This window comes from Acytostelium subglobosum, assembly GCF_000787575.1.
Source record: "Acytostelium subglobosum LB1 DNA, scaffold: scaffold18, whole genome shotgun sequence".
Classification (NCBI taxonomy): Eukaryota; Evosea; class Eumycetozoa; order Acytosteliales; family Acytosteliaceae; genus Acytostelium; species Acytostelium subglobosum.
In genome coordinates this window covers 625,925-651,557 of record NW_012236515.1, presented here as the reverse complement: position 1 = coordinate 651,557, position 25,633 = coordinate 625,925, and the positions used below count along the sequence as shown (strand labels likewise).

At 44.6% G+C, this 25,633-nt stretch overlaps 11 protein-coding genes across 11 annotated transcripts; 6 read left to right on the top strand and 5 right to left on the bottom strand.

Moving 5' to 3' along the window:
* Positions 1 to 440: 440 nt before the first annotated feature.
* Positions 441 to 1,061, top strand: SAMD00019534_085850 (hypothetical protein; the record flags this gene model as incomplete). The annotated part of the gene is made up of 1 exon (XM_012896476.1): positions 441 to 1,061. One exon carries the CDS (start codon positions 441 to 443, stop codon positions 1,059 to 1,061), a length of 621 nt encoding a protein of 206 aa, XP_012751930.1.
* Positions 1,062 to 1,154: 93 nt separating this feature from the next.
* On the top strand, positions 1,155 to 1,670 carry SAMD00019534_085840 (hypothetical protein; the record flags this gene model as incomplete). The annotated part of the gene is made up of 1 exon (XM_012896475.1): positions 1,155 to 1,670. The coding sequence occupies one exon, from the start codon at positions 1,155 to 1,157 to the stop codon at positions 1,668 to 1,670; it is 516 nt and encodes a 171-aa protein (XP_012751929.1).
* A 1,477-nt stretch (positions 1,671 to 3,147) lies between these two features.
* On the bottom strand, positions 3,148 to 4,377 carry SAMD00019534_085830 (hypothetical protein; the record flags this gene model as incomplete). Its single annotated transcript, XM_012896474.1, has 2 exons — positions 3,148 to 3,479; positions 3,585 to 4,377. 2 exons carry the CDS (start codon positions 4,375 to 4,377, stop codon positions 3,148 to 3,150), a joined length of 1,125 nt encoding a protein of 374 aa, XP_012751928.1.
* Positions 4,378 to 4,420: 43 nt separating this feature from the next.
* SAMD00019534_085820 (hypothetical protein) lies at positions 4,421 to 4,591 on the bottom strand (the record flags this gene model as incomplete). Its single annotated transcript, XM_012896473.1, has 1 exon — positions 4,421 to 4,591. One exon carries the CDS (start codon positions 4,589 to 4,591, stop codon positions 4,421 to 4,423), a length of 171 nt encoding a protein of 56 aa, XP_012751927.1.
* A 184-nt stretch (positions 4,592 to 4,775) lies between these two features.
* Positions 4,776 to 6,194, top strand: SAMD00019534_085810 (hypothetical protein; the record flags this gene model as incomplete). Its single annotated transcript, XM_012896472.1, has 3 exons — positions 4,776 to 4,974; positions 5,033 to 5,065; positions 5,128 to 6,194. 3 exons carry the CDS (start codon positions 4,776 to 4,778, stop codon positions 6,192 to 6,194), a joined length of 1,299 nt encoding a protein of 432 aa, XP_012751926.1.
* A 2,222-nt stretch (positions 6,195 to 8,416) lies between these two features.
* SAMD00019534_085800 (hypothetical protein) lies at positions 8,417 to 9,940 on the bottom strand (the record flags this gene model as incomplete). The annotated part of the gene is made up of 1 exon (XM_012896471.1): positions 8,417 to 9,940. The coding sequence occupies one exon, from the start codon at positions 9,938 to 9,940 to the stop codon at positions 8,417 to 8,419; it is 1,524 nt and encodes a 507-aa protein (XP_012751925.1).
* Positions 9,941 to 11,550: 1,610 nt separating this feature from the next.
* SAMD00019534_085790 (hypothetical protein) lies at positions 11,551 to 13,335 on the top strand (the record flags this gene model as incomplete). The annotated part of the gene is made up of 5 exons (XM_012896470.1): positions 11,551 to 12,084; positions 12,175 to 12,611; positions 12,693 to 12,801; positions 12,995 to 13,098; positions 13,182 to 13,335. 5 exons carry the CDS (start codon positions 11,551 to 11,553, stop codon positions 13,333 to 13,335), a joined length of 1,338 nt encoding a protein of 445 aa, XP_012751924.1.
* Positions 13,336 to 17,509: 4,174 nt separating this feature from the next.
* On the top strand, positions 17,510 to 19,276 carry SAMD00019534_085780 (hypothetical protein; the record flags this gene model as incomplete). Its single annotated transcript, XM_012896469.1, has 1 exon — positions 17,510 to 19,276. A coding segment is annotated over one exon (1,767 nt), but the record flags the coding sequence as incomplete, so codon positions are not given.
* A 180-nt stretch (positions 19,277 to 19,456) lies between these two features.
* SAMD00019534_085770 (hypothetical protein) lies at positions 19,457 to 21,630 on the bottom strand (the record flags this gene model as incomplete). Its single annotated transcript, XM_012896468.1, has 3 exons — positions 19,457 to 19,700; positions 19,794 to 19,954; positions 20,026 to 21,630. Coding segments are annotated over 3 exons (2,010 nt in total), but the record flags the coding sequence as incomplete, so codon positions are not given.
* An 827-nt stretch (positions 21,631 to 22,457) lies between these two features.
* On the top strand, positions 22,458 to 23,940 carry SAMD00019534_085760 (hypothetical protein; the record flags this gene model as incomplete). Its single annotated transcript, XM_012896467.1, has 3 exons — positions 22,458 to 23,338; positions 23,425 to 23,664; positions 23,736 to 23,940. The coding sequence occupies 3 exons, from the start codon at positions 22,458 to 22,460 to the stop codon at positions 23,938 to 23,940; spliced, it is 1,326 nt and encodes a 441-aa protein (XP_012751921.1).
* Positions 23,941 to 24,262: 322 nt separating this feature from the next.
* Positions 24,263 to 25,591, bottom strand: SAMD00019534_085750 (hypothetical protein; the record flags this gene model as incomplete). Its single annotated transcript, XM_012896466.1, has 5 exons — positions 24,263 to 24,277; positions 24,361 to 24,489; positions 24,577 to 24,811; positions 24,889 to 25,088; positions 25,235 to 25,591. The coding sequence occupies 5 exons, from the start codon at positions 25,589 to 25,591 to the stop codon at positions 24,263 to 24,265; spliced, it is 936 nt and encodes a 311-aa protein (XP_012751920.1).
* Between the last annotated feature and the right edge of the window lie 42 nt (positions 25,592 to 25,633).

The following is a 25,633-nucleotide window of genomic DNA, read 5'->3' as shown; positions in this document are numbered from 1 at the left end:
CATTGCATTCTATCGTGTCAGAGCAGCCCAAGCAACCACAACCATCACGACTCAGGAAGCTTATGCCCAGCACCATGCCCAAGGTAAAGTCAGAGCCTATTGACGAGCCGTCTCCTTACAGTACGCCTCCACATCCAACAACATCAACTACGACGACAACAGCATCGACAACGTCAACAGCAGTCAACAACAACAATAACAATAACAACAACAGGAGAGTCTCGATCACATCCTCCAGTCTCAAGGCAACGAAGGCGATACCAGCAGAGTTGACACCCAAGGTCATGGTATCAGTGCAGCACTACTTGGACACAGGATACCCAATCAATAACCTCAACTATGACCTAGGGAAGGACTTGAAGAACGTGCCCTATGAGGAGAGAAATAAACTCAAGAGAGAACTGATATCAGAAGCAGGAACGATGGCGAGACTACAGGCAATGGATTCTCTCAAACCAATCCCAACGTCACTGGCACCTCAAGTGTTGGAGTTTGTCAAGCAATACTACGACAGCGACATCGCCTCACAACAGCTGTACAATGAGTTAAAGAAGGTGTTCAAGGGCCACAGCGAAAGACAGAATTGGATGGACGCTATCTTTAATGAGGTCAAAGGCATGAAGAAGGGCAGCGGGCGCAAGGATGGTGGATTGTATGACTATGAGATCGAACAGCTGATGCAGCCGTACGCAAAGGATGGGTTTGAAGGAGTGATCGCTTCTGACCAACTGAATGAGTTGAATCCAAAGCAGCGAATGTCATTTATTATGAACTTGGACAACAGCCACCAACCTGGCAGTCACTGGGTCGCTTGTAACATTGATGCTAAGGGTGACAAAGCGATTGAGTACTATGACTCGTTTGGTGATGACCCGAGCACTGACTTTATGAGGAGGATGAAACAGTTGGTGGAAGAGATCGACCCAGACGTGTATTTGAAGTTTAAAGTCAACAGAGTGATCGACCAGGCTGTCAACACCGACACCTGTGGCTACCATGCCATGCGCTTCCTGTTGAATCGTTATCGCGGGGTTCCATTCAAAGGCGACTGGCTACAGTGATGTGAGGAGAGAGGAGAAGGCAGCGAGAGAGATGAAAGAGAGGTACAAGAAGTTTGGTTACTTATAAGTGTAGACTGCTACAGCTATGAGTAAATGTTCAAGCGAGAGAAGTCGCAGAAGGACGAGGCACTGGCACCAATAAGGGAGAAGATCAAGCGTGCCAAGTCAGAGGCAAAGGTAGCCAAGGACATTGCCATATCGACTGTCAAGTTGGGGATCGATCTCCAAGAGGCCGAAGCCCAACGTGAAGTTCAGAGGCGCATTCTCCAACAGGCACAGTCCCTCCAGTTGGCGCCCCTACTGTCACCATCGAGTCGAGCTCCACCTGCCAACCAGGGTCGCTTCAGGGAGTTGCCACCTTCTCCACCATCATTCGATGATGATGATCTTGCCGAGTACGAGGTCAGTCCTCCACGTCCCACTATTGTAACACCACCTCCGAAGATACCGCATGGCCGTGCGACATTGGTTTCTCGACTGCAAGCCAATCCCTCCTCTGCCAATACCACTCCCATCCAGAGACCTCTAAGAGATCACTTACAAGATCAGTGTAAGATTGAAGATGACGACATTGCGACTGGTGGCACCTTCATGGACACAGACGTATAGTCGTCTCCTGGTCCTATGAAGTGCGGGGCCACCTCTTCATGGACATCGTAGACGATGGCACAGACACAACGGGAGTTTTAGGCCTCTTTTAATCTCAGCACCGACAGAGCACCGCTGTCAATCAACCAACTGTACAATAAACCTTCTGTTGCCATCAATCACCGTGCATCCTTCTCTCGTGCTTCCTCATCAAATGTCGCGCGATCAACTTGCCACAGACAGCGCACGGTATCCTCTCTGTGTTGTAGGCCTTGATCTCCTCTTTGAACTCCTGGTAGTACTGTTGCATGTACGACTTGTTGGTGTTGCTGCCACTCCYKTCGATTGTTGTACTGTTTATGTTCATTTGTAATGAATGTAAACAATATATTAATATTTACAATGTTTGGTGATCKTKGATGTTTRTTTCTTTATCAACTCATGGACTTTCAATAACTCATCCTTGAGCACAAGGTACCTACCTTTCCACACATCAATCTGGTTGTTTAGTTTGGCCTCGTTCTCATAGTATTCTTTCATCTGTCTCTTGAGCAAATATTCCAAGCACTCCACCTTTTTGTTGGGATCATCCTCGTATGTCTTGTTGTTRTWGTTGCCACTCCAGTCAATGGTATTCTTTACGTCCATAATGATGGATATAGAGATTATATTSTTGTTGTCAATGTTTGGTGATTGTGAATGAATGTCTCTTYGCCAATTCATGAGCGCTGTCAACTTGAGCCTTKARCTCATCGTACTTTCGTTTCCAYTCCTTAATTTCATCTATTAGTCTWATCTTGGTCTCCTTCCACTTCTCTTTCTCGGTAAGATGAAGATAATCCATATATTCTAACATCCTGTTTGGATCATCCCCGCTTAATAGAAATGCATATGGTGATATTGACTTAAGACACAATTGTTTCTTCTTTGTTTCAGTCTCTGGTTTGACTACTTCRGGATCCATTAACTCATTCATTATATCTTATCCCCAAMAATATTTATACRATAAACTTTCCATTGACCTTGGCCATGTTCTTGACAATTGCGTCAGGACAGAAGCCCTCGTAKCGCAGGTTGCCGCACTCCTTGCCCAACTTGGGGTAATCCAATGACCTCTTGCCTGTCTTCACTGTCCATGGCTTGGTAGAGACGAATCCATCAGTGTGCACGCGCTTGATGCAGTCAATGTCGTCCTTTATTATCGTTCCAATCATCTTGCGTCCACGAGAGATGATGAATGGCATGATGCGAGCGAATGGTGTGTCAAACATGTCGGTGTTGCAGGCTGATTTGATCATCGCGCTACCATTTGATGTTGGAGTGATGCGATCGATTGAGTAGTCCTCGTCGACGTTGATCTCGATGTGCTTGATCGTTCTCTGTCCATCACTGGTCGTGATGACCTCCTCGTCGCGCTCCATGTTGACGCACTGCTTGGTCTTGTTGCGCTTGGAGAGAGCGCCCCAGAGACGTTGATAGAGACACTTACAGAGCTCCTCTAATCTAGATTTGGGCTCACATGAGTGCCATTGATGATGGCGCGGTAGATACCAAATGGGATGGTCTTCATTGCGCTGAGCTCCTCGTCGGTCAGATGCTGGAAGTCACCACACTTGATTGGGATCATGAAGCCGCTGCTCCTCAAGATGGATGCATACATCCTAGCGACGTCATACTTGTAGAGCGCTCCTATATGTTGAATGGCTATCATCAATGGTCCATAGGCTGACTTCTTTATCCACTCGCCCTCCATCTGACCGATGGGCTCTGGTTTGACAGTCTTGTTGTACGAAAGGAACAGCTTGATCGCAGCCTTGTTGATGTTCTGTCCTGTTGTGTACATGTCGATGAYGCCGTTAGTGTGTTCCTTGAGCGCGTCGGCATCAGCTTTGAACGAGTCAAGCGTCTCCTCGAGAGTCATGCCCGAGAGGATACGGATGTACTCGCATTTGTCTTGGTACTTGCGTCTCTTCTTGTCGATAAACTGTTGCAATGTGATGGTGCTGTACTCGTCGTCATCGTAGAGCTGGACCCGATCGCCCTTGAGATACTTGAATACGATTGGCTTGATGTAGACGTCCCTCTCGTTGTGTCGAGTGTATCTGATGCCCTTGCCTGCATAGGTACCTTCCTTGTCTAGTTTGTAGTGTCCATTGGTTAGTATGAGGTTGACCTCTCTGGTTGCCCTCGACGCGGAGGCATAGCAGTGATTACCTTTGACGTTGATTCTGATGTTGAGTCTGTCCTCGAGTTCTGGGATCCGATTGATCGAGACCTTCTGATCGACTTTGAGGTCGAGGAACATCTTGAGGCGCGATGGCTTGCCAAAGTGCTCTGTGACCTGCTCTGGGTAGGCATCGTGGAGGCAGTGATAGAGACAGTTGTTCCATTCGCCGTCGCAGCCACCTGCCTTTCCCTTTGCTTGATGTACGTAGATGTAGAACGATTTAAATGTGTCAGGCTCTGGGATTGGTGCGCCATCGTACTCGTGAGGATCAAACATGATGATCGGCTCGCCTACCTTGGTGAACTTGCCTGAGCGATATTGATGGTTGCCGTAGTCGAGCACGACCTCTATCCTTGCGTTGGCGCCGTATCGTTGGAGCGTGTTGCTGTCTCGCTGAGCGATTCGTTCGATGTCTGCTCGGGAGTAGTTGCCTGTGAGCTTGATCTCAGTCACGCCCGTCTTCTTCAGTCTGCCGCCAATGTCTCTTGTTGATCTACTCATTCTATATATTAACACTGAGATGTTAATTTATATCACTTTGAACCTATTTGTTGGCCATCAACTGCTTGTGGATGTAGCCTTGCTTGTGTCGATTGAGATTGGTGCGACCGACCTCGAAGCCGCAGTCGCATCTTACCTTTTGTTTGATGTATGCTTTGTGACGCTCTCTGAACTCCGAGTTCTCGTCCCAATAGTACTCTTTGAATAATGACATGTTATATCTGTAAGAGATAAATTGTTTAATTTGATTTAATTTATTTATGAGTTTCCAAAAGAGGGCAAGCAGATCACCCTTCACAATGATAACTTTGAAGCTCACTCATTCATTATTCACACAACAACATCAACAAATACTACAACTATTATCTCTTCCTTAGTCAACAATATTCTCTCTTCCTATGTCTGAACATCATCTTGAACTTGCTCTTGAGTTCATCAATAAACTCTCTGACGCCGATTGCAGCAAGGCCAACAAGACCTTGCTCACAAAGAAGCTCACGAAGGAGCAAGCCACACGTCTGTGCCAGTTGATCAAATACAATGAACAATCCGATGTCTTGACAGCTATCACAGAAATGGCCGACGCACTCATAGCTCGTATGTACAAACAACATCGGCGCAATGTCTTCATTCAATACTAACATACACACTCAAGCCGGTGATGCAGGAGGAGGTGGTGGCCATGCGCGTAAGTAGAAGTGAGAGCGAGTGATGTGTTCGATCGATACTGACCTCTGTTCTCCAATCTAGCATTCGATAGGTTGATAGAGGTACAGGAGGCAACTAACGCCAACATCATCACCCTCACCAATGTCGTCATGGAGTCATCCTTCCAACAAATCGCCTTCTCGGACTGTACCTCCAAGCATTTTGACCGAGTCAAGATTGAGAAGTCTTTGATCATCCACCCACATGTCTTACCCAAGTCCATTCTAGAGAGTGCCACATCCTTGTTTAAGCTCAAGTCGGAGACTGCCAAGATCAAGATTCATCACAAAACAAACGAGTTCAAATGGACTGGGAAAGAAACAGACAACATGAACAATTTCAATGCATGGCTCCACAAACACATCACGTTTCATGACCTCAACCTGCTCGATGTTCACGCACAGACACAGTTCATGTCATACCTCTGCGAAAGAAAGAGATACATGGGTAGCACAGACTTTGTCATCTCAATGGTCAATGACATTGAATCAGTCAACCGACATATCAACATCACTATCGAGCTGAAGATGCAGGCACCAGAGTCCAGAGACAGATACCAGACAATGCTTCAGCTCATTTCTGCCAGCCAAATGTCCAAGGACCACACACCAGTAGTTTCAATTCTCACTGATGTAAATACGACTTGGATCATCTATTGGTATTCAGCAGAAAACACTATCAGCTTCATTGAGGTCAACAGACCTGTCGGTATGTCTATTCTTCAAGCTCTCATCAACAAGCATCACATAATAAGTCACAAGAAGATTAAGTTGGGCTCTGGCACTGGCGATGGTGGTGATGATGGAGACAAAGGTGGCGATCCGAAAGAACGTCAGGCACGTGATATATTCTCGTCCGCGCTGAACCCTTTCAACATATCATTCCCAGGACCAGGCAACAAACGGAAATTAGATGAAACTAACGACGGCATTGAATCTGGAACTCACTGCGAGGACTTGTTCGATTACATCGCTCTGAAGCTCAGACCTGCAATCCCTTACTCGGATCGATTCATTTTCGACTCACTCATTGTCGATATCGACGATGAACAAGAGATAGCGCACGAACCAAGTCATCAGATGTCTACCTTCTTGGAGGAGGTAGCATAACAGCACCTAATCATCATCAATACAATTTGTTACTATCCTCACACCCACTCACACCCACACTCGGTGAACTCTTGGTGAACAGTTGGTGAACAAACGGTGAACAATCGGTGAACAGCGTGTGAACTTTCGGAAGTACGTGCTGACCAACGTGCTGAGACTCTCCTGGTAACTCTCTTGGCCGTGCAAACTGTTACAGCGCTAACAGGTATCGAAAGTAGAATTGTTGGTAGAATCGAGGGATCGTCCTTGTATTTATTAAAGGTTATTAATTCTATTATTTTGAACTTCTAAACTCTATTTCTACTACAATTCTACATTGATTAGACAGATACTCTTTTCCAACGTGCTTACTGTTATGGCGGTGACAGGTACTGAAAGTAGAATTGTAGTAGAATTAGGAAAACAACCTTCTTTAATTAGGATTAAAGTATTTCTAATATTTGATCTTAAAGTCTCTATTTCTACTACAATTCTACATTATTGATACAGATACCTTTTTTAAAAGAAGAAGAGTGTATAAAACTATGGATAGGAGAGTTTGGAAGTCGGAAATGAAGGAGCGCCAGCTCCGTAATGTTGCGAAGCCAGCGGCGATGAGGTATCCACACACTTGATCTTGTCAAAGTTCATCAAGAACTCCTCAAGTGAGATTGTTATCTTCTCACTTGACATTTAATTAATATTAATAATATAAATAAATAAATAGATAATAATAATAATAATAATTATAAATAATTTATATATATATATAAATATAAAAGGATAATCAAATGATGAATGTGACTTCTGATTGCTAGTTCCAAAGAAGGACTTTAGGATAGAGACCATCTCTTTCCAGCCCCTCTCCCCCTTCATTTCATGTCGTTCCAAGTGTTTGTTTTGGATTGGCTTGCAAACCTCTTTGCCATTATGATCTGTTGGTGATGGATCATTTCCATTCTCATTTCCACTCTTTGATTGATGGAATGAATGATTGAGCCAAAGATAAAACTCAATGAAATATCATGGAAATTTTAAAAAGATCAAGGTCAACAGAGACGATACTATCTTGGTTATGGTGTCTGGCAACGGATATTAGACAATACATAACAATGTATTGTAACTGGGGTCAAGAGTATGCAAGGTGATATAATTAATTCAAACTTAATATTTATTTAATTAGTTAATTATGTGGTGTGATTGATGTGCTTGATGATTTGCTTCAATGGGATACAAGGGCTTCAAATGGTAAGCGAGGTCCTTGTTAACTCATCGAATGGAATCGACATGCATGTCAACCACATTTGGAATAATTGATGAATATCTAAAGTTTTGTTTCTGCATTATTGCAAAGGTAGAGAGATAGAATGATTAGTATATGATTGATAATGTGATTGAGTGATTGATATTGGATTGAATGTTGTTGATGTGTTGTGTGGATGGAGGATCAGATGTTTATGGCTTATGGACGAACAATGCTGTTGAGACATTGTGCTATATGTGATTCAATCAGGGTCGAATCAGACGGGGAAAGATTTATCATCATTCAAATATGTGTGTTGTGGATTGATGTGATTGATGCGAGGTGATTGGTATATAAGATCACTTACATCTTACGTTACTGATGGACGGGAATCCATGGGAGTTGTCAGGTCAAGAAGGATACATATATCTAAAGTTAAGAATAAAGAAATACTGAATTATACATTGAAGAGTTAGTAAACTTGATTACGATTGAATGTTGATGTTTGATTGAATGTTGATTGTTGAGTGTGCAAGTAAGCAAGTGTGGGATGATTGTGATTGGTCAATGTATGTTTAAAGTTGCTCATCCAGGTTGTGAGACCTATATTGTCAGCAATAAGTGCCACCATTGGCACCTAATTTTGAGTGGTGCATGATCAAAGATCAAGTATTAATCATAGTACAACCCTATGAACATTGATATATAATGTGTGATGGAATAGTGATATGATGTGATGTAATGATAGTAATAAGATAATGAACACTTACATGTTGGAATAGACAAACGATAAAATAATTAATGCAAGAACACTCGCTTAAGTGTTTGACGAGGGACTCGTTCGTGAGGTCCACACACTCACACAAACGATCACGCGTAAAAAAAAATGATTCCGAGTCAACATTGGAAATAAATGCATGGGCATTTATTTTGGTCGTTTGATTGAATGAGTGAGCGAATGATAATGGATGGACAAGGACTTGGACATTCATTGATCGACTCATTGATTGATTGGTTGATTGATTGGGAGTGGAGTGTGAGTGAGTGATGGACATGGACTACGACGACGATGATTGTTGATGCACTTGATAATGTCGTGATGATGATTGGTTCGTGCATTCTTGAGTGCGTTCTGGTATCCTTCAGTCCTGTTCTCAAGTAGGTATTGGACAACTTGTAGATGTCCATTCAATGCTGCCTGATCAATGGCCAGTCGAGTACACGATGCTTTTTGTTCGTGTAATAATTGTACAATTCCAAGTCGTCCATGCTCTGCCGCCGTGTCCATTATACGCGCGCGTCCCAAATGCTTGGACGTGCGTGAGTATATGAACTTGACCGTCTCCAATCTTCCACATCTCACAGCATTCTCCAAGCGATAGTCTTCTATATCATCCACCGTGAACTCCTTCACCTCATCAATCAAGTAGCGTAACGTATCCACCATGCCATATTGTAATGCAAACTGTCCGACTGAGACGGGTCGATCCATTAGACTGAGATGTGACTTCCAGTAGTGCTGGCGCATCCACATGAATGATTGAAAGCTGGTGTAGGCAGATTGTTGATACGCGTGTGCAAGACTTTTGACAAACATCGGATTGTCGCTGCGCTCAGCGCGTGTGAACACCTCTTGTATGATGCCAAGGTCGTCGGTCATGATGGCGTTGGCCATCTCACGATAGCATTCGCGCTGCGCATTGGGATGCCCCTCGAGCAGCGCTTTGATCGACTCCAGTGAGCGACTCTTGATAGCCCAGTAGAGTGGCGAGGACAACGCGCCCTCAGTCCTGTTCTCCAGCAGGAAGCGTGTGATCGAACCATCCTTGCACTTGTTGCTTGAGCATAACAACGCAAATGACGTGCAGCCCTCTGTCCTGTTCTCGTGAAGGAAGCGCACAACGTTGAGGTGTCCCGCCTCAGATGCGTTGTCCATGGCCGCGTAGGTGCAGCCCTCTGTCCTGTTTTCGTGGAGGAACTTGACCACGTCCAAGTGTCCATTAGCTGCGGCGTTGTTCATCGCCGAGATTGTGCACGTGAGACCCTGCTCGTGAAGGTACGTCACAATATCGATGTGTCCACTCGTTGCTGCGTTGTCCATGGCCGCGGTAGACCACTTGGTGGGGTAGTGCTGCTGAAGGTACATGACCGTGGCGAGGTGGCCATTGAGTGAAGCTTCGCATAATGCCTTGGCTGTGCAACCCTCTTGGCGGTGTTCGTGCAGGTATTGAACATTCTCCAGACGTCCTTTGGTCGCAGCCTGGTCAATTGCATTGGTCGTGGCGCCATAGCTCTTTGAAGCATACACCAGCACGTCGAGATTGCATGCGGCCACTGAATCGACCACCTTTTTGGCATACATTCGCAACAGAGGCTTTTGACGTTGTTCAAACACTTTGAACTGCGCGACGGTGTGCACGGTTGAGAGTGCGCTCAAGATGTCCACACCCATCTTGCCAAAGCTCACACGTTTGTTTAGTGTCATGCGATCGATCAACAAGTTGATGTAGCCATGATGCGCCATCCATTTGACACTGAAGCATTGATTGTATTTGAGTACCAGTCTTCTTACACCATCCTCAGTTGGCTTATACAAACACCATACATTCGTGCCCAACACTCTACAATGTATCCAATGTATATCATCCAATATCAATGATCTTGTTACAATATTGTTGAGTAATGATTTAAACAATCTATTCTTATTCTTGTCATTGTCATTAATGTTCATCTTATTCTATATCTCGCAAGAAGTTGGGAAGAGTTGTGTTTGTTTGAAAGTGAGTACAAGGTGTGTTTGGACCCTGGGGGTTGTTCAACTTCCTGGGTCAATCGTGTTGTCCTGGTCAACAATGAATGAATGTTATCGGTTCGTTCGGTAGGTCGGTCGAGTAGAGTCGAGTCCAGTGGATAGACTTAACAACAAACGTCTTTGCATCTGACTCCTGAACAAACACATACATTCAATACATCAACTCAAACAACACATTTTGTTGGCATCCAAACTGCTAATTGTTGCCATCTTCCGAGGAGAACAACCTTGACACAAGGTGGCAACACCCTGGATATTGGCAAAGGAAGACGACAAAGAGATAGGACCCTTGATGGTGACAGAATAGGGTGATGAGCACGCTAATCAGGCATCATACCAAGGTCAAAGGTCACACAATACCTAGTGATCAACAACAGCAAAAACTAGATATTTGTCAAATTGAATAATAATTTATAAATAAACAAATGGCCTGGCTGTGTGGCTTCATGGATGATCATTATTATTCAAGATCGTGGCTCTCGGCTGCTTCTAACTCTGATGTGTGTGAGTGTGCCTTAGCATCAGCAACACAACTCATTCCTTCTGCTGTCCAATCATTCATTCAACAAGGCAACAATAGCACACTTACTCACATTCATTCCACTTTCGCCAGCCCACCAACCAACCAACCATCCTACCTTGGTTCAGACTTTCGCAAGTCATTCATTCAATCACTCACACGCACACAGTAATCAAGAAATACCAGCTCCCTTTCCATTTCTTTGTTGTTGCTTGCTGCGCTTTGGACTCAACCTTCTAGGTTTCTATCTCTATCCCTATCTCTATCCCTATCTCTACTCTATCTCTCTCTTCGCCAAACTCTTGCTCTCTACTTGTCTCTCTCCTCTCTCTCCACTCTATCTATCATCTCTATCTCTACCTCTACCTCTTTGCTCAATTATACACACTCTCTATCTCTTGTATGTATAGAGTGTATTCATTGATGCCTTCTATCCCACCTCCTATCATACACATCATCTTTGTACTCCTCCTCTGCTTGCTTCTCTAACTCTTCTATCTTCTCCTCATATCCTTATCTCTCTCTCCTCTCTTCCCTCTCTCTCTCTCCTTTTCATTTATTCTTCTTATTCTCTTTCTTTCTTTTCCCCTCTCTCATTCTCTTTACTTCTCTAACCTCTCTCACCATCTCTCTTTCTTTCTCTCATGCTTTATTAATCCGTCTCTCCCTCTACTTCTTTCTTTCTCTCTTTCTCCCTCCTTCCCTCCTTAACAACATTGATTGAATGATTGATTGAATGATTGGGTATTATGTTGAATGAATGAATGAATGAATGAATGAATAGATAGGTTTGGTTATCGATATGATATCGAACAAACGTAACCTAGAGTACGATGATGATAACAATGTGCAGAGCATATGTAAGAAGCCAAAGGCTGACGAGCAACCAACATCCAAGGTGATCCACCTACGTAATCTTCCATCGGATTGCACTGAGAATGATATCATCGCGTTGGCCTCACCGTTTGGCCATATCGAACACGCCCTGTTGATCAAGGGCAAGAACCAAGGCTTTATCCAAATGGCCGACCTGGCCGCCTCCTCCGCCTTTGTCCAATACTACGGCTCGATCCAAGGCAACATCCGCTCGAAGGACTTCTTTGTCCAGTTCTCGAACCGCGAGGAGCTCAAGTCATGCTCATCGTCCATCGCCACGCCCAACAAGATAATGCTGATCACCATCACCAATGTGATGTATCCAGTGACCATCGAAGTGCTCCATCAACTATTCAGCAAGTATGGTGAAGTGTCCAAGATACTAATATTTGCCAAGTCTGGCAACTTCCAGACTCTGATACAAATGCAGACCGAGGAGGCTGCCATAGCCGCCAAGAAGGTATGTTCCTGGAACCATTACACCAACTCCTCCTTCACTCCAATCACTCCAATCACATGATCACTCACTCACTCAATCAATCATACATAGGAACTGGATGGACACAGCCTGTATAATGGCAGTTGTACACTCAAGCTGCAATTCTCCTCGTTGACCAACCTGTCGATCAAATATAACAATGATAAGAGCAGGGACTACACCAACCCGGCTTTGTTACCGGGCTCCGCCTCGTCCATGATGAGCAATCCAATCGCTACTATAAATCTGTCGCCACTGTCTGCGCCCCAGAGCCCCTCTAGCACAGCAGCCGTGCCCAGTGCCCAGCCACAGTTGTTGGCGCCACTGTTTGCCCAACAAGTGGTTCCACAACGTAATTGTGTACTGATAGTTGGTGGACTGCCGCTTACAAACGTGACACCCGACGACCTACACACATTGTTTGGTGTCTACGGCGATCCAATACGAGTCAAGATCATGTACAATAAGAAGGACACCGCATTGGTCCAAATGAACCTGCCACAGCAAGCGTATGTACATTCATTCATTCAATCAAACATCCATGATCAATCACTCACTCTCATTCAATCATTCAATCAAACATTATCCAGGGAGATAGCAATACAATATTTGAATAATGTTCCATTCCGTGGTAGTATCCTACGAGTCAACTCATCCAAGCATCAAACAATATCATTACCAAAGTCAGGAGAGGCACATGTAAGTCACACTCACTCAATCAATCACCTGATCAATCACATGATCAATCAATCCAAACTAACAAACACTTGTTCCATTCATTCATTCCAATCAACAACAGTGTGATCTGACTAAAGACTACAGTGGATATTCTACACATCGTTATAAATTGCCAGGGTCAAAGAATTACCAACACATACATCCACCATCCAAGACACTACATTTGTCCAACCTCCCACCCGACGAAGCCAACATTGAAGCGCTCATCCGAGAGCTCTTCTCCAAACACGGCACCATCAAAGCATTTAACCTTTTTCCGTATGCTCCATCCATCAATCCAATCCATCAATCCCATCCACGCATCCATACTTACTCAATCACTCACTCAATCATTCATCTAGCAATGACAATAAGATGGCATTGATTGAGATGGACTCATTGGAGGAGTCTGTTAATAGTCTGGTGATGCTACATCACCATGCATTTGGTGATTATATGTTGAAGGTATCGTTTGCCAAGTCATCATTATCGAGGGCGTTCAAGCCAATGATGTAGTAAGAGTTGACTACCAACAACAAACCCTTGTTAAATATATACATATATACCCAACATTCATGTGTACAGTACATTATAATTACAATGCCCTCTCCGAGCCTCTCTCTCCCTCTCTCTCATTCATCTTCTTGATGTTTCCATCTTCCTGTTTCCTCATTCCTGTTTCACAATTGTTGTTCCAACAACAAGGCATTTCAATCTCGCCATATCACTCGTTCTCTCTCTCACTCATTCATTGTATTGGTTGTTACATCATCATCCATCACTCACTGGTTTATTTATCATTGCAGTGTAATAACGACTGAGATGGATACAAAGGTGGTTGAATGGTGTATTGCCCAACAAGGTACTTTAAGAATAAATGATGTTAAATAATATTAATAATATTAATAAGAGCGAGTAAGTTATAATGGTTAAAGGGTTATCTAACCTTCAACTTTCATCTTCATCTTAATGTTGTGTTGTTGATGTTGTTGGCTAAGTCGTCACCACATCCACACTCAACAACACACACACACAACAACAACAAGGTAGTAGTAGCACTTACTTACTTACTACTAACAGAGTTACATCTATGATTTCGATCAATTGGAATGACATCCAAGTATTCAACAGTATCCATCGTGATCGATTCCACCGACATCCGGATGTTGTGTGTTGTTGTGTGTGTGATTGTGTTTGTGTTGGATGGCGTGGCAAGAGTAGAAGAGGTTGATGTCATCGATATAATTTGTTGTTGAAGTGATGGTTGTGCTAGGATAGGTCACCTATTCGTTGGTATTATATATCTATCTGCGGTAACGATGATCACTCACTGACATCACACACTCACTCTATAACTCAATCATCGCGGTCATTGTCACACTCACTCAATCAACTGAGTGACGGTATATAGGTCAATTCATACATACACATTATTAGTAGAGTTAGTAGCTCTATACCAACCTGAATGTTAAAGGAATTAAACATTGCTTGTATACACCTCACAGGTGTTTGTTTGTTGCTCAGTGATGCAACGATCAGTCAGTCAGCGAGTCATTGTTTCCAGGTTGACAACGTGTGTTAATATGTGTGTGGATGAGTGTGTCGCGTGTTTAGAGTGTGTCACAATGTGGCATGGCATGGCATGGCATGGATGTCTGTCATCATCAAACCTTCCGGCAATCACTCCAATCAATCAAACAAACATAAGTATGAACCCGGATGGCCATACATCATATGATGATGTACCACTACATTACAATGTTTAATTAATACTTACTGAACAACTGGAGTGCACAATGCAATGTACATGCATGAACACACTCACACAGCCGTGAGTGTTTAATTAAACAGCATCAATCAATCAATCAAGTACCTCGCGGTCGGTTTCATCATCATAGTGTCCTGTCCTGTCATGCCAGTCCAGTCCAGTCCAATCCATCAATCCTCCTCCAGGGTGTTGGCTACCGCTGTTGTTTTGACGGACCGGATGGCACTGCTGTTGTTGTTGATGATGATGTGACAGTACTGTCCGCGGTTAAGAGTTGGGCGACCTCACCCACACCTCCACCACCACCTCCTCCTCATTCCACGCCGTGAATGAATGAATGAATGAATCGGATCAGTGACATCAAGTACTTATTCCCAATTATAACACTTATACATCATCATCAGCATCAATCCATTTCATCCATTCATTCACTCTAACTTTAGTAATATTATTTCCAGATACTTGATCATCAATCAACTTCACCATCAATAATTATTAGAGTAATAATAGCATCAAGGAATCTACACTTTAAGGAAAAGGAAGGTCCAAAGAGGTCCACTACCACTCAATCAATTAACAAAGTATGTGTGATAATATATTATTATTATTATTATCATTATCAATGTTGTTCAAACCTTATATTTGATCACTTCACATCCATGACATCAACACACACTTCCATACCATACTCTTTATACATGTAACTAAGTTCACTATATGTGGGCCATATAATAGACCTCGACCAATGGTCTCTTTTTCTGTTCGGGTAATAGATTTGATGTATGTTTGGAATGGAATGGAGTGGAGTGGAGTGGAGTAGAGTGTGGCGAAGGGTACTCCACATCTCCATTGTTAATGGTCACTCAACACTGACTTTACTCAAGGTTATATTTTACCAACCAAACCATCATCAATCTGTTCTCAAATACACACGATATACATTTATCAAGTTATGTGTCTGGGCACCCAACCCTTCCATTTTCATTCATTCATTCTATTCCAATCACATGATTGATTGCATTCTTTCACTCGACCACACACCTCATCATAAGCACCATCAGATCTTTGAGTGTTTTTTGATCACAATCAAAGTGATAACAAATAGTGTGTGAGAGGCCAACCAAGGAGATTGTTTCAGGAGCACCTGCTCATCTACACTTGTAATTTAGCCATTCATTGATATAATGACCCAACATCATCTTCTCACAATGACACACACCCCATTCCTCCACCTTAACTTAAATTGTGTTATTAATTAATTATGTATGATTGATACGGTAAATCATTCTATCCTTCCTCGCAAGATCGTGGTGTATTGGTGTAGGGATGCCTGATTACAACAACAAATAGTACCTTGTCGTAGTTGACAAGTTCGTGTGTTAAGCCCCAACCACACTACCACCACAACCATCAGTGTCTTTGGAGTACTCGTGTATGTATGCATGTAGCATATCATCATTCACCTGAGTGGCGCAGGTTGACCCGTTGCCCGTCTCAGTCTTCAATCACCATGGTAAGCTTTTCAGCTCCTCCAGGGCAACAACCATCTCCTTTGATTGAGCAGTCGAAGAACAAGAAACAAGATGAAAAGATACTTCTTCCAACACGATTGCTCAATCGTTGTTTGTTTTGTTGTTAACAGTTTGACTGTGAATGGAATGTGTGATGGATGGAATCACATGACCAGCCCCCCTCACCCAACCACATCACCCGCATCCAAGCATCATCATTGATCGTTGTGGAAGACGATATCCTCCTCCAAATGATGGCAGTGGCCGTGTCATCAATCCAATCCACTCGCTCAATCACACACACTCACTCACTCATTCAATCAAACAATCAATCAACTCTCATGCACACCCTACTAGTTTGCTTTGTTGTTGTTGTTGTTGATGTAGCCCTGTTGGCATGGGCCATGCCTGGCCAGTGACGCCCCTGCCCCGGCATAAGATGATGGATGCTTTCTGAACATCAAAGGACATTCATTCATTTATTCATACATACAGGCAGGTTGATGACATCTTGTTTCAGCTGCTGAGCTTGAGCTTACTTTATAGCTCTAGCGGCTTCGGATACATCCACGACACGACGCTTTGCATTGTTGATCCAACATCCATCCATCAATCCACACAAACATACAGACACAGAGACACCCTTACACGCATATCCCTATCGCCTCCAGTGCCATCAGACAAAGTAATCCACATTCACCTCACCAACTATGGTTACACATCTGCGGACGGATCAGCCTTGTTGCTCAGACCTTGCCACCAATTCATTTAAATCTCTCTCCAATGCTCCACCATCTTGATTGTTTGTTTGTTCGTTTGTTTGTTGTTGGGTCATTACCATATACATACCTAGTCGTGCCATCCCCAGTTGCCCATATTATCCAAATACATATCCATGCCCATGACCCATGCCCTTATCCTTATCCATATCGAATCAAAGCCCATGCTTGCCCGTGCAGTGCCATCAACAACTATGAGTTAAGCGGAAACAAGGTCGACACACCATTGTCCAAAGATCCAATACTTTCTTCCAAAGACATAACTTACACACTCTCACTACACAATCATTCATTCATTTATTCATTCATTCAATCATCAATCAATCATTGATCAATTTCATTTGTTTGTTGTAACATCATTAGTAACATTACTATATCCACCTCCCACTCAATCAATCAACCAAAGGTGTACCATTATCCATCAATCATAAATCATCCAACTTGGAATCCATCCAATCCAATCCAATCAATAATGTGAGTTTGTTTGTCCATATCCAACATGTTCCATGTCCAACGATAGTCAATCAAGTCTAACCTAACCCATCCCATTCCAGTCCATTAATTAATTCCCAGACATTCCCATCCGAATCCATATCCATCCCCTAGCCATTCCATCCCGTATCCAACCAACCATGGAGTATAAACTGAATATGCTACTTAATTCATCATCCAACAATGATCAACAATGTACTCATTCAATGTTGAAGCGCCTAAAGGAGGATTACCAAATGGAGGGCGGAGACCACCCTGTTGTCGACTTGAACAAGTCACCTTTGAAGAGATCCAAGACCGAGGATTCCCTGCCATTGCCACATACATCATTCTCTCCATCTTTACTCAATAATATTGAGCTGTTGCATCCATCCAGACACAACCAACATGCCAACTCCAATGCCAGCCACAACCACAACCATGCCGACCACATGTGCCCATCCCGCCACTCTGATAAATCACCTTCGAATGTCGAGGGTCGTCTGGATCAACGCGTGGCAGACAATTGGGAGGATGATCTCTCGGATGAGGCACCTCTGAGTGACGAGGAGTATGAGGGCGACGACTTTGACGACGAGGACGGCGGCCCATTCATTCCTCACATCAACTCCTTCCACTTCCACAGTCAATTCGATGAGATGTCGGCCAGGGCAAAGCCAAGACCCGACCTTTTCTCATTGAATGATCGTCCACAGTTTGGAAACAGTGGTGCGGCCACCAGCCCGAGCAAGCCCAAGGTGGCCGGTTCGGCATCGTCCACACCCACTCAATCACCAAAGTCTAACCCTGGCACACCTGGTCGTCCATTCCCCGCACTGGACTACAAGATGCGCAGCGAGCAAGTCAAGCAGAACACAGACGGCACATATAGCTGCCCATACGAGACATGTAACAAGACGATCAAGGGCAACAAGGGCAACTTGTCATCACATCTGCGCTGGCACAGACGTCTGGACGCCGAAGCCGACGAGTCCAAGGGCATACTGATGGAGGAGCAAGAGGACGAGGAGTTCACAACTCCCATGAAGCCATCACAGCGTGGAGTACAACTGCGTAATCAGATGATCACATATGGTCTCAACGTGTTCCGTCAGGACAGCCAAGGCAAATACCTGTGCTTCTTCGAGGGCTGCAACCTGAGGATGTTGACCAATTTCTCGCGCCACATTGCCAAGCACGAGCGCAAGGGTGACAGGGTCAAGGAGGACCTGATCCTGAACATGCCCAAGAAACTGGCAATGAGCATGCCATCGACGCCCACTACTTCATCGTCTCTCTCATCACCAATCTCTCTGCTGTCGCACAGCACCCTATCCACTCCCAACCTGAGCCCGCTGCAGGACAGCTTCAAGCCCAAGACGAGAAAGCCACTGTCGCTCACCATCAACACTCAATCACCACCCATCTGGCCATACAGCCGTTCGATCTCGCTTAGCAAGCTGCATCCACTGTCATCGCCCCAGATGGAGGACGGCTCGAGCAAGTCCAGGATCGACACCTTGGTCGAGTCCAACAACAACATGTCCGACATCTTGGTGCCAGGCTCACACTCATCATCACCCAGAAGCAAGAGCTCACTGCCAATGCCGCTGTCGCCCAATGCTGTATCATTCCGCTCCACAACGACCAGTGCAGCCACCAACAACACCGATATCCAATGGGTCTACAAGATACCCAACACACCAACCTCCACCCCATGCAGTCCAAGAGTGTCGTTCCCACCTCTGTCGGTGGTGCCCTCGTCGCCATCATCCCTCTCATACTCATCCTCATCCTGTTCCTCCACACCATCTTCACAGGTCATTGCTCCAATGACGCCCACATCGCAGATGAACTTCCAGTTCTCCAAACTGCGTTGTCGTTCGAGGGAGGATGAGGTTGCAAAGTCACTGATCACACTTGGTCATTGATTGATCGATTGACAAGTGACCTAGTTGATTGGCGGACTCAACTGTCTGTAGCCAATGTACAATTTGCTGTAAATAAATCGCCTTCATGTACCTATATACATCCATCCATTCAATCCAAACATCCTTTCAATCCAAGTCTTGTCACGTCGAGCAAATAGAGGGGCATTCTATTTATTGCGGCAGCTGTAGCAGCACTGGCTCGACCACCAATGTTGGCGTCACTACTTCAATATGTTCGACCTGCGTATGTGTTTGTGTTGGTGATTGCTGTTGCTGTTGTTGATGTTGTTTGGACGCCAGCTCAATGCCATATTCTTTCAGTTGAGCAACGAATCCATTGTTTGGACATATTCTTGGTCTTCCCTTTGCAGTTATACTGAATGCTTCATCAAAGCTTAACTTCTGTTTATACATTATGTAGCTATATGATTGATTGATTGATGGTGGCCCAATGTTAGTCCTTGGCTCCATTATGATCGATTGGTTGGTTGGTTGATTGATTGATTGGACTTACGCCATAGTTGCAGTTGCTGACCTGGAAACACCTGCGCGACAGTGTATCAAGACACCGCCAGTGGCCACTGCTTCATCAATAAACTCATTCATCTCATTAAAGTACATTGCTATATTCTCGTAGTCCACATCGTCAATATCAATCACCTTATACTTGAATAACTATGCCATGTATGTCTGTGTTAGTATTGTCCATCATCCATGGTATACCTGTTGCCTTGACATATATTTACCTTTGGATACAATGGTTTGAAATGAGCCACGGTCAATATATGAGTGATGTTGTTATCTAGAAGGAATCGCTTGTTTGTGGCGCTTTCTTTACAACCGAGGAAGACGCCATCGATGATCTGGTCGGCACTTATCGACTGCCAAAAGATTAGTGGCGCTGACATCTGACTGCCAATGCCTCCGCCAATCTGAACGTTAATGCGTGGCGCCGCTGCTGTCGTAGACAGGGCACCTGTGGTTGTTGTGCTGCTGTTGTCGCCACCTGCTCCTGCTCCTGCACTGTTATCGCCTCCAAACTCATCGCTTGTCGATGCCAGATGACTGTTGAGGTCAGATGTGAGCTTGAGAAGATTGAATGATTCCTTGTCCGAGATGAAGTCCTCCAGCTTGAATGCACTGGTGGAGGAGACCTCGGCGGGCGCCGACTTGGTGTGCTCGAAGCAGTTGCCGCGCACGTCCAGCACGGACAGGTTGGGCAGGAATGCTATCTCGGCCGGCAGCGTCGTCAGCTCGTTATGGGGGATGTTGAGCGACGACAGCGCCTGCCAGCCCTGGACGACGTTGCCCGGCAGGTGTGTGATCATGTTGCAATCGAGCAACAGTGTCTTGAGGTTGGAGAGGAGGACGAACGAGTCGTCGATCTTGGTCAGCTGGTTCTCCGACAGGTTGAGCACGGTCAGATTGGTGAGCAGCGACATGGGCAGCGTGCCCGACTCGATGAATGATATGTCGTTGCCAGACAGGTTGAGGCGCTCGATCGTCGCCGGCAGATACTCGGGTATCGATGTGAATCGGTTCTCTTCGAGCGAGAGCACCTTGAGTCTGGTGAGGTGAAGTATGTCTTGCGGGAGTGTGTCGATGTTGTTGGATTCAAAGTAGAGCTCGGTGAGGCTCGTCAGCTTGCAGACGTTGAGGGGGAATGAGGGGAAAGGGTTCTGGCCAATGCGCAACGACTGCAACATGGTGAGCTCGCATAAGTATTCGGGAATGTCCGTGAGCAAGTTGGACGAGATGGACAACTCGATCAGATTGGGAAACAGTGTGATTGTCCTCGGGATGACTGTTATCTTGTTGGTGTCCAGTATCAAGATGGTCAGGTAGGTGTTGTAGTACAGAGTGGGAGGGGCCTGAATGGCCACCGTTATCTTGTTGCTGGGTGGTGATTGAGGTGGCAAGCGCGGGGACTTTGGCGCGCCATCCTGCTGCGGCAGCTCGTCGCTGCTCTTCTTTGGTGAGACGGGTGGCGACAGTGGTGCTGTTGACACTGCCGCCGTTGTTGTCGTTGTAGTTGTGGTCGATGTGTCGATTGAGTGCGCCAGCTGCATGTCTTGGGGCGCAGGATCAGTGCCCACGAACAGACATAATGGCAACTCTGTGAGATTGTACCGATTCATCAGTGCGGCCTTCTCTGTGCATTGATAATCTATCATTGATGGATTGTTCTCGAAATGTGCCTGTCCCTGTCTCTGTTGATGTTGCTGCTGATGCTGTTTCGTCGAAGTATCCTCCACCACCTGTATCGTTGAGGACTTTTGTCTATGCGTGTCACCCTTTCCAGTACTGACGCGGGATGACCGCAATGACAAGAATCTCTTCAACATCTTATATTATTATGCTTATTATGCTTATTATGTTTGTTTAAAGTATGTTTTATGTATATTTATATTTTTGATTGAGTTGAGATAAGTTGATTGATTGTGATTGATTGATTGATTGATAGTGATTGATTGATTGATTTGGGGGGTATTGTAGTGGTAGTAGTATTAAGTAGTATGACACAATGTCTATCTCTATCCTCGATGTATAACGCGCTCAAACACACACACATATAAATCAATCCATCCAGAAGAGAGAAGAAGGGATTTGATCCCACACAAACACGACACAGTTAGAATCAAACAAAACACTAAACTTGGCAAATTGTTATGGGTGGGGTGTGATTGTCATTATCAATAAATCTAAGTGTGGGGTCTACACTACCTTTGGGTGAGCCCATCAAACAATCATTCAATCAATCAATCTATTATTATTTATAAATATAACATTGTTGTCTTTATTGGAATAATAATAATTGATGACATTGATTGATGAGTTAATGAGTGACGAACCTTTCAAGATCAGATCCTTTTAAATAATGTGTGTTTTTAACATTTAAGAACATACCACATTGATTCAATCAATCTTTAAAGTAGATGGACATTGTAATTATTGATTGGATTGATTGTTCTGGGTCCAAACTTATTCATTGTAGTTGTTCCATGTTGCGAGATAATGAGTTGTGTTTGTGTGAGATGTGGTTTTCAACTTCACACTTGAGCTTGGTGACTTGAAGTCGATGAAACTGACATTGAATGAATGAATGAATTAGTGTCAGTTCATACTTAACTCAAAATATATATACTTATACATAACATACAATACATATGGATAATAGATGGAACTAAATACACATCTAACACAGCTAGCCGATAGTATCAATAGGGAGAATGGTCAATTGATGGCTGACCATTTATCATTAAGTGAGATAATCTCATTGACAATAGAGCACGAGTCAACGGTGCCATCAATGCATAGTAGGACAACACAACAAGAGATAGCGTTCAATAACAAAATGAGCTTGCTCAAGAAGATGGACAATGTGATCAAGCGCACCGTCGACCTCGACTCATTCGTGCAGAACAAGATGCATCTGGCGCTCGACGCCGAGACGCGCAGATCCTACCACGAGATGACCGTGTCGCGTCTGCGCGCCGTCTCCTCCATCTTTGACGGCCGCTACACCGACGCCTTCAAACATCTCTCCGACGCCATCACGGCATTCCTCAAGGTGTTTGAGGTGTGGTCGACGCCCGTCATGTGGAAGCTGACCTACAACATCAGGATAATGGCCAAGCTGGTCAATGCGGCGCCTTCATCATCGACGACGACAACAACGCCCGGCAGTGGCGGCAGCAGCGAACGCAAGATCGACCCATTCGAGGAGGCGTCACGTCTGCTCAATCGATGCTTTCAAAGTTCGGGCGCGGATCGTGCCACCGACCTCGAGCTGTCAAAGAAGCGAGCGGCAATGGGCATCGTCAATCAGCTGTTCCAGATCTACTTCAAGCTGAACAATCTGAAACTGTGCAAGAACTTGACCAAGACGATTGAGAGCAAGCTCTACCCCGCACTGGACACCTATCCCATCAAACAATGCATCACATATCGATTCTTTGTCGGACGTCTCGCAGCCTTTGACGGCGACTTTGTCAAAGCTCGCGAGTTCCTCCTCTTCTCATTCAATCAATGTCCATCAGATAACCAGAAGAACAAGCGGTATGATTAACTACACCATGGTGGATGGAACATTGATCATTCGGTCCACTGACTCTCCCTCCCAACTAATCAATCAACCCATCAAGCCTGATACTGTTATACTTGATACCAATGCAATTGTCGCAGTGTATATTCCCCAAGCAATCATTGTTGATTAAGCATGGTCTACATCAATTCGTTGGAATTGTCAAGGGAATGAAGACAGGCGACATCAAACAGTTCAATGAGTGTCTGTCCTCCAACCAGAACTACTTCATCCAGAAAGGTATTTACCTCATCATTGAGAAGTTAAAGAACATCGTGTACAGAAATCTATTCAAGAAGATGTAAGTAGTAGTAGTAGTTGACTAATGATGCGTGGAGGTTGTTGGCCAAGCACTGACATACCCTTTCAAAGATACTTGATCAATGGCAATGCACGTGTACCGATTGGTCACTTTGTAACAGCGCTCAAGTGGGCAGAGAATGAAACTGTTGATGTGGACGAGGCAGAGTGCATCATTTCCAACCTGATCTACAATGGATACATCAAGGGATACATCAGTCATAAGGTTGGACTGGTACTTAGTCCAACAAACCCATTCCCTGCATTCTGGAAATAGTCAACCAATGAATGAATCATGTGACTGGACATGGACATAGACATGGACGACATGGAAATACACTCTTGAACCCTTACGGCAGACAGTTTATTCAAAAGTGATGATGATGTTTGAAGATGTTGTTGATGGCTGCTGAACTGTTAATGTTTGATGTTGATGGATGGATGATGTTGTAGTTGTTGTTGTTGTTTGGTTGTAGTTGTGATTGCTGCTGATGGATGTGTGATTGGTTGGCTGCTCCTCTTCTTCCTCCTACTCCTCCACTCCACATTGATCAATCAATGTAGAGTGATGCATGGAGTAGTATAAGCTCGAATATATCTTACAAGATAATGACCTGTCATTGATTGATTGAATGTGTTAGTGATGATGGACAAGTCATGGCCCAAGGTGCCAAGCAGGATTGACGATGTCACATACCAGAATACTAATATTGTCAGTGCTACCCTTTTTCAAAGCTTGGGTCAACAGCCTATCACTCATCTTCTGTGCGTCAGTCTCATTGATAATCAGATCGATTGCTTCTTGATCGCTAATGACATCCCACAGCTGTTTGTTTGTTTGTTGGTTGAGGTGGTCAGTCTAATGATCATTCATTGACGCTGGTGCGCACCCAAGATATAGATGGATACTTACACCATCACAGGCCAAGATCAAGTGTGTATAGGTAGAGTCCAACTGGACAGTGCGCATGAATGGCTCACCGACGACGTACTCCTTCATGGAGTGATCGCCGAGTGATCTGGTGACAGCCAACATGCCATTGACACGGTTGTTAACTACAAATCCACCTGCTTCTATAATGCGCTGAACCTCCTTTGAGTCCGATCCCTTGTGATCATGTGACAATCGCTCAGCAACTCCGTTTTGGCTGTTGCAATGTTGAATGAGTCAGTGATTGAATGAACATTGCAAGGAATGGTATGGTATGATATTGGTAGGACTTACGCAATGACAGCACGGGCATCACCAGCATTGGCAATGTAGAGCATTCTCTCGTTGTTGGCATTCACACGAATCAAGGCTGTGACGGTGGTAGTGCCAGAATACTGTATTGGTTCATCTGTCATCTGCTTGTCGGTCGTCAAGTAACTGGTCTTAATATGATCGAGTACATCTCCTTCCTTGCTCAACTCGAGCAACAAGTTCTATGAGTGTGTGCCAGAGTGACACAGTGTTAGTGATCATCACGCTCAACGATCAATCAATCAAACAATCAAACAAACAAACATCATCCATCCATCCATCAATCCATCCATCTCCTACTCATCGTTTGGGGGTGTTGGCTGCGTACCTTGTGCAGTGTCTTGGCTGTGAATTCAACAGCGCCACGACCTCCATGACCGTCGTAGACGGCAAAGTAGGCTTGTTTTGGATCGTCTCCAAAGTTGTCGATGATGATGTGCTCGTCCTCCATGGTGCGTCTGTAGCGAGGGTTCTTCTCGACGGAGCATCCGACATCCTTGACAGCGGTGTACTTGACAGCCTGGTTTGTCTCACCAGAGTTGCTATTGGTGCTGCTTGTCAATGGTGTTGAAGGCTGCTCATTTGAAGTAGTGCCGCTGCTAGTCGTAGTCGTTTCGCCATTGGCAGGCTGCTGTTGCTGTTGAGTATCAACTGGAGTGTTGTTTGAGTTCTCGGTGGTGGTCATTGTTGTGTATCTATGTAATCTATGTAATCTATGTAATCTATG